This window comes from Lactuca serriola, chromosome 9 (genome assembly GCF_051521515.1).
Source record: "Lactuca serriola cultivar US96UC23 chromosome 9, Lser_US96UC23_V15, whole genome shotgun sequence".
Classification (NCBI taxonomy): domain Eukaryota; kingdom Viridiplantae; phylum Streptophyta; class Magnoliopsida; order Asterales; family Asteraceae; genus Lactuca; species Lactuca serriola.
The window spans coordinates 91,532,560-91,540,011 of record NC_136416.1 but is presented as its reverse complement, the minus strand read 5'-3'; the positions used below and the strand labels follow the sequence as shown (position 1 = coordinate 91,540,011).

The 7,452-nt window shown below is 34.9% G+C and overlaps 1 protein-coding gene across 2 annotated transcripts; it reads left to right on the top strand.

The window, feature by feature from the left end:
* Positions 1–2,178: 2,178 nt before the first annotated feature.
* Positions 2,179–3,592, top strand: LOC145074872 (tropinone reductase homolog At5g06060-like). 2 transcript variants are annotated; one of them, XM_079021200.1, is made up of 4 exons: positions 2,179–2,557; positions 2,704–2,920; positions 3,007–3,113; positions 3,199–3,592. In XM_079021200.1, the coding sequence occupies exons 1-4, from the start codon at positions 2,282–2,284 to the stop codon at positions 3,373–3,375; spliced, it is 777 nt and encodes a 258-aa protein (XP_078877326.1). In that variant the 5' UTR covers positions 2,179–2,281; the 3' UTR covers positions 3,376–3,592. The 2 variants fall into 2 exon arrangements, with proteins under 2 accessions (XP_078877326.1, XP_078877325.1); XM_079021199.1 differs by having other exon boundaries at positions 2,179–2,593.
* Positions 3,593–7,452: the final 3,860 nt, after the last annotated feature.

Genomic DNA, 7,452 nt, shown 5'->3' with positions numbered 1-7,452 from the left:
ATCATCATAAGAGATATGTTCAGTTGCTCTGGAGTTGATGACCCACGACCGATGAAAACTTATCCTACCAGCCATGTTAGCTTCATGCTTAGTTTCATTGCTTAATTATTGCAACAATTTCTTATATTGTTTGACATTAAGCCTAGGAATGGGGGTGAATTCGATTCCAACTGCAAGACCTTTGGGTTTCAGGTTTATCAGTTTCTTTTGATTGTTTGGAGCCCTTCGTTGTCGATTTTCCCACCAGTCAGGATACCTGATCTTTTCAAAACATCCATCGATCGTATATCCGACTTTATTGCAGTTCTTACACTTCAGGCCTTCACGAATGATGCGTTTTCCTGGGTAGTTGGCTTTAATTTTCAATGGTGCTCGTATCTGATAAGTTGCTTCCTTCACCGCCATTTTCTTTATTGTGATGGTGTTCTTTTGTTGTTCGTCTTCAGCTACTTACTAAATGGTAGACATTTCCAAACTTGGTATGGGTTTGGTGCTGAGAATTTGGGTTTTTATGGTCCCAAAACTGTCATCAAGACCCATCAGAATTCGTATATGCGTTCCTTTTCTTTGGACTCCATGAGTCTTTTTCCTAAGTTGCAGGAACATTTATTGCAAGTACATGTTGTTGGAGGTGAAATAGATTCAATTTCATCCCATATACCCCTCATCATTGTGAAGTAGGAAGAAACAGATTGATTGTCTTGTCTTATAGTTGTTAGAGTTCTCATAAGCCCTTGGAGCACTTTTTTTTCCCAAATCTTTCTTGGAGGTCTTCCCAAATCTGTCTAGCAATCCTTGCGTACTATACACTATTTCTGATTTCTTTTTCCATGGCAGTCGTGATCCATCCCTTGACGATGGCGTCACTGCGCAACCATGCTCTGCAGTCTTATGCATCCTCTAGCAGTTTTGGAAGAGTTCCATCGATGAAGCCAACCCTATTTTTGGCGATAAGGAAGTTACTCATCTCCTAAGACGAGTCTGCGTAGCTGTTGTCGTTTAAATAATCATTCACATGCATCTGACGGGGATAATCAATGGGGTGAATGTATTATGGCGAGTCTGGATCAGAAGAAGTGTTCTTGGCTTTTTCTTTCCCACACCTTTCGATGCCATCTGTTGATCCAGCCATGGAGGTTTCTGGTTTGTGATTTTAGCGGATTAGAGGACCCGCTGTGATACCAAATAAAAAACGTAATAAGGTTCAACTGGAACAATTGATTTCAGGTTCTATCTTCTTATTTAATCGATTATATATATATATATATATATATATATATATATATATATATATATATATATATATATATGAAAACAAATTATAATCCTACCAAGAAACTAGGAATAAAAGAAGGATAAAATAAACATAAGAGAATATAAGATAATCTCGATTATTTTCTTCAGATAATCGATACTCGACCGGTGAAATCAGTAAAATTCCACTCGATTGGACTGATGAGCGTTATAATTGCCGGAGAGGAAAAGAGGTGATCCACGAAAACTGAGAAAGCCGACAATTAGACTGATTTTATCAATCATGCTTTAGCAGCGATGATCAATAGCATCAACATTTTATGGTAAATGGAAGGAACATTTCGCGGTCATTTTTTAGGGCATCAGCGGCGACTATGTCATAGCTATTGCTATTGTACGGATGATCACAAGTGATTGTTGGATTGAATGTGAGATCGATGGCTAGGATGCAGCTGTGAAAAAAGATGCAAATCGTGGTTTTGTAGTAGTATCAACGATGGTATTACCGACCACATGAGCATTAGTGGCGGCGTATTTCTTATGTCGTCGCTAATGTCTTTGTCTCCGGTAATATCGTCGTCCCCGGCATTACTTGATAGTGTGATTGTCCAAGGGTTGGTGATAAGGTGTTTTTGTTTGTTGCAAGCAATCGAAGAAATTCGTTCAAGGGGCATGAATAAATAGAAAATGAACAAATTATAAACATTTTGTTATATTTGCATCAAGTCTTAATCTATAAAAACTAATTAAATATTTATAGAGCGATAAGCTAATAAAAATTAAAGAAATTATTATTTGCATTTTCATCTATATCGCATATCTTTTGACAATGAAAGACAACCATATTCTAATTATTTTAAGTTGTGTTAAGTTCTTTAAATGATCTCGACCTATCGCTAATTGTTAATTGTAGTATTTGTGTTTTTTTATTTGGTTTACTTAAATTGTATTTCATTACTCTTTTTCTTACTAATTGCGAAACTAATTTCGTCTCTCATTACAAATCCTTTGTCCCTGTTCCACAGATATGATCAAAACGACTACGCCGGAGAGCCTTTCTGCAACTACAAATCCCAGATGGTCTCTCGCTGGAATGACTGCCCTCGTCACAGGTGGAACACATGGGATCGGCTACGCTGTGGTGGAGGAACTGGCGGAGTTAGGGGCGGCAGTACACACCTGCTCTCGCAACGAGGCTGAGCTCAACCAACGCTTACAGGAATGGTCTTCCAAGGGCTTCACAGTCACCGGATCCGTCTGCAATGCAGCCTCTCGTCCTCAACGTGAACATCTTTTAAAAAAAGTCTCCACTATCTTCAATGGAAAGCTCAATATCTTAGTAATTAATTTCTTTTTGCTTGCTGTTTTGAACGATTTTCTGTTTCGTTATTATGATAAACGTAAAGAAAGCTACTATATATAATGTATAGATCCTTTTACTTATTGTAGATAAACAATGTTGGGATGAACATAATGAAACCTACTACGGAGTATACTGCAGAAGAGTATTCCCTGATCATGGCTACCAATTTGGAATCTTGTTACCATATCTCTCAACTTTCACATTCTCTTTTAAAAGCTTCTGGATTTGGAAGCATTGTGTTCATTTCATCTGTTGCAGGTTCTACTCATGTTTTTTCTGGATCTATCTATGGAGCCACTAAAGGTAAGATTATCCATTATCCCTAATCATATTTGGTGTTGTGTGAGACTATAATTATAGGGGTTTTAACTTCGATTTTGTGTTTACAGGTGCAATGAATCAGCTTGCAAAGAATCTAGCATGTGAATGGGCTAAAGATAACATTCGGAGTAATAGTGTATCACCATGGTTCACAAGAACCCCGCTTGTCGAACATGTAATATTAATATACATCCATCGATGATTCTACCATTCTTTCTTTAAAATTTATAGATAAGCCATGTAAATTTTCTTTTGTTTAGTTGCTAGGTAATAAGGAGCTTTTAGATAGAGTGGTATCTAGAACTCCTCTAAAACGCGTTGCAGAAGCAAATGAAGTTTCATCAATGGTGGCGTTTCTTTGCATGCCTGTTGCTTCTTATATCACTGGCCAAACAATTGTTGTTGATGGAGGATTTTCAGTTAATGGTTTCGCATAACATACAAAATGCTCGACGAGTTCTTTTTTGTTATGTTGATGTGAAGAAGCTTGGGTGGTAACTATAATTCTCTTTTATTCTTTCTGTAACAAGGGTAAAAGCATAAAGGAAATGAATTGTGTTAATTTATATATTAGTTTACTGCCTAAATGAGTATATGCGCATGCTAATTAGATGTGTCATGTTTGTCAATAATACATATTACATATTTTGTTAATTTGTTTATATTGCTAAAACAGTGATCGTTAATTTAATTGTATTTGTTTTATTGTTCATCCGTTTAGTTTGTTTGTGTGTGTGTGTTTTACATTTAAATTGTTAAATTGTATTAATGTGGTTTAAATTTGGATGTTTGTCTAATTATTATTAAGAATTTAGTAAATTTAGTAAATTACATAATCGTCCGTGTCATTTGGGGTCAAATACATGTTTTATCCTCAACTTAATTTTTAACTTTGACCCATGTGGTTAAAATTTGTTTCAATTTTGGTGAGGTTTGAATGAAAATGATTATTTTACTTTTAATTTCTTTTTAAATAGTTATGTTATTATGATACGTGAAGATCCTACCTTAACAATGTTCCCCTCCATCTTTACCCTTTCCACTTTCCTCTTTTCATGTATCTATCTCATCTTTCCCCTAAACCTTATGGCCGAATGCACACCTTATATATTTCACCACCATCAAAGTTGGTCTTCTGCACAACTGACAACAACCCCATCAAAATCCTATTATGGAAAACACCAAAAATTGAACAACTCCTTCCTTCTACATTTATTTCGCTCAATCTCACAACTCTCGTTGAAAAGAAGGCTCGTTGGTTCCCATTTTTTTTTGTTGGAACAATCAAATGAAATGAATTATTTGAAGTTTGGCTGGTTGTTACTTTTTTTTCGTTGGAATAATTAACTGAAATGACCGATATACATACCTAAGATATGGATCCAGTTGTGAAAGAATGGGGTGATTAGTGAACAACACACGTAAAACATATGTTGATCGAAAAAACGGCAATGGTGGTCTGGGTTATGGTTCGATTTTAGCAAGGGGTGGGGTAGGTAGAGGAGAGGTGTTTGTGTTTCTAGAGAGAGAGAGAGAGAGAGAGAGAGAGAGAGAGAGAGAGAGTTGGAAACTTGTTTTGCAAAACTAACTGATAGTTTTTTGTTAAACGCTATATGAGGCAACTTTTAGATTTGAAATGTTTTATTTAAACTAAATTCTAAAAACTTATAGTGTCAAAATTTTTTTTTGTTTAAAATGAAATGTTTTATCAATTGTTAGAAGCTATAAGCTCCAAACACTTTCAAACGTTTTGTGTCAAACACACTATTTGACGAATATTTAGTGACTTGATAGAAACATAGAAGAGGAGTTTGATATAGGAGGTGAGGTGCGATTAGGTGGGCCTAAATTTTTTTTTTTCTAAATTATAGACAAAATTGCAAGAATGGTCCCTAAGGTATGTCAAAACTAGCAACTTTGGTCCAAAATGGGTTTGGCTTGCAAGAATGGTCCAATAGTTTCGTTTTGTTGCGAGTTTGGTCCAATTTTCTATCAACTTTTTTATAATGACGGATTTGCCCTTTATTATTTTATTTTCCATTTTTCTTTTATTACAACAACTAAAAAACAATAAAAAATGAAACAAAAGTAAAATACTCTCTCTCTCCACCGTATTCCCCCATATTTTTTTTCCTTTTACCCAAGAACAGTTCATCTTCTTCATATCTTCCTTCTTAATCAAGATGGGTTTGTGTATACCAGATTCTGATGTTTTTGGATCTAATCTCCATGATTCCAACATCGCCTCTCAAAAACCCATAAAGCAATGATGAAAACCCAGGAAATCGACTTCATGGATGTTTTTGAAAATTTCTGAAAAATAACGAGGGGTGAGTTTTTGAAAATCGACTCCATGAATGTTTCCAATGTGGGGGTTTTTTGGATATCTAATCCATGTCATCGCCGCTCATGGCCACCGTCAATATATCTCCGTCTGATGGCCTTCAGCAGCTACCTAGCAGCCCTGTGAAGATCTGAAAGAGCACCGCCACAGTTGTCTTTTTCCGATTATCCCTCTCACCGTCGATCTGAAGCCCTTATCAGTGTTTTAATTCCCTTCACCACCACCTGAATCACTTTCTACTATGAAACCTAAACCTAAACTTGAATCATTTCATCACCCCTAAAATCATTGTCAGATCCGAAGACGAAATGATGGATGACAAAACATATCGAAGATGGTGCGTCACTAGGGTTTCGTGTGTGCTTGTATTTAGGGTTTTAGTCGCCACCCTTCTAGTTTTCAGGGTTTCAGCTGTCATTTAGCGTTTCAAATGAAAATCCTCATGCCGAAGAGAGAGAGAGAGATAGCGTTTCAATGTTTTATTTTCAACAACATATAATCAAAATTTATCAAGATATTAAACTATCAAATTTAATACTTGTTGGAAAGAGACACAAAAAGTAACATGAAAATGAACTTTGCATAGTTGCTCCTCTTTTTTATCCATCTTGAACACTTCATTAATGATTGTCATACGTGGTTCAGTCTAGCATGCTCTTCATCAACCCGTTGCCAAATTTTGCACTTTCTACCTGGTTTCTTTAGTAACAAAACACAAAATTTATGCATGGAAGAAAGAAGGTCAATTTGAAAAAAAAAAAAAAAAAAAAAAAAAAAAAAAAACGGATTTGTAGAAAAAATGGTCAAAGTTGACATACCAAGAAATTATGGAAAACTCTAACTTTCTGCTTGTGTATTCTTTTGTCTTGGAAATGCAAATTCGAGTCGCAAGGAAACAATCACAAAGAATCTCGAGGTACTGAAGAGTCAACCCATTAAGAAAATACTCCTCAAGCCTAAACCGGGAAGGCGAGCTAAATAAGTAATTAAGGTGGGGGAACATGATATTGAATATTTTCCTTGAACCAACAACAACTTCTTGACATAAATACCAAAAGACGTACAACATCCACCTTAAAGCTAAACTCCCACCGGCTTGCAAGATAAGACAAGGCCTGAGGAAACCTAGATGCTACACACAGATAGAGCATCAAGTAAGGATGGATCAGGCATCGGTCGAGTCTTGAAGAGCCTTCAAGAGGAAGAAGTCATATATATACTCCGATTCAATTTCCACACCTAACAGAATAATTAACAAAACACAGATTTTGTAAATTCTGTAACTTCTTCATACGAACTCCGTTTTTGACGTTCTTTATATCCCCAGAAAACTCTCGACGAGATCTAAAAATTTCCTTTAGACCCTAACAACTAATTCTTACTTTATTTTTTCATCCATATTTTTATAGAATTAAATCATTTTGCTAAAATCATAACTCTCTCGTACGAACTCTGTTATTGACATTCTTTTTTTTCTCAAAATTATTATCTTAAAGAGTACTATGATTCTCCTTTTGGTCACTTTAGCTAAAGGTCAACCATTTTCTTTGTAGCTTCTTATGTCACACATTCCTTGTACGCAACTTACTTTTATATCTTATAAAAATCATATCTAATTCATACAGAGTAAAATTTCTACGAAAGTTATATTTTTGTGATCGGGATGACTTGTACTATATATATATATATATATATATATATATGTGTGTGTGTGTGTGTGTGTGTGTGTGTGTTTTGGCGTACTCATTTTTACGATTTACAGATAATTCAATTTATTTTTCCTATTTTTCTTGGGCTAAAGAGTAATATATTTATACTTCGAATTATAGAAACATTTGTAGGTTCTCATTTTTATATATCTTATTATGTTAGTAATGGAAAAAAAAAACTTTAAAATATTGTGTATAGCGGCTGAGCGGAGGAAGGAAAAAACATAGAGCCAAAACAAAAATTAGTATGGATGACTAAGAGACATATAATTCTTCTAAAATAATAATATCATTTGGCCTCTCACTACCATCGATAGAATGACTATATGGATATTAATTATGGTTTTTTAAACCCTTAATAAAAAATCGATTCACAAATCACAATAAATCGATTACGGTTTTTCACACATCCTTCTGATTTTTTATTTTCGATTTGAATTTTGATGTTCTGATTTCTGATT

Coding starts and splice junctions, on each gene's coding strand:
- LOC145074872 (XM_079021199.1), top strand. CDS start 2,282: ATGATCAAAACGACTACGCCGGAGAGCCTTTCTGCAACTACAAATCCC. Junction 2,594..2,703: donor ATGGAAAGCTCAATATCTTA/GTAATTAATTTC, acceptor TACTTATTGTAG/ATAAACAATGTTGGGATGAA. Junction 3,114..3,198: donor GAACCCCGCTTGTCGAACAT/GTAATATTAATA, acceptor TCTTTTGTTTAG/TTGCTAGGTAATAAGGAGCT.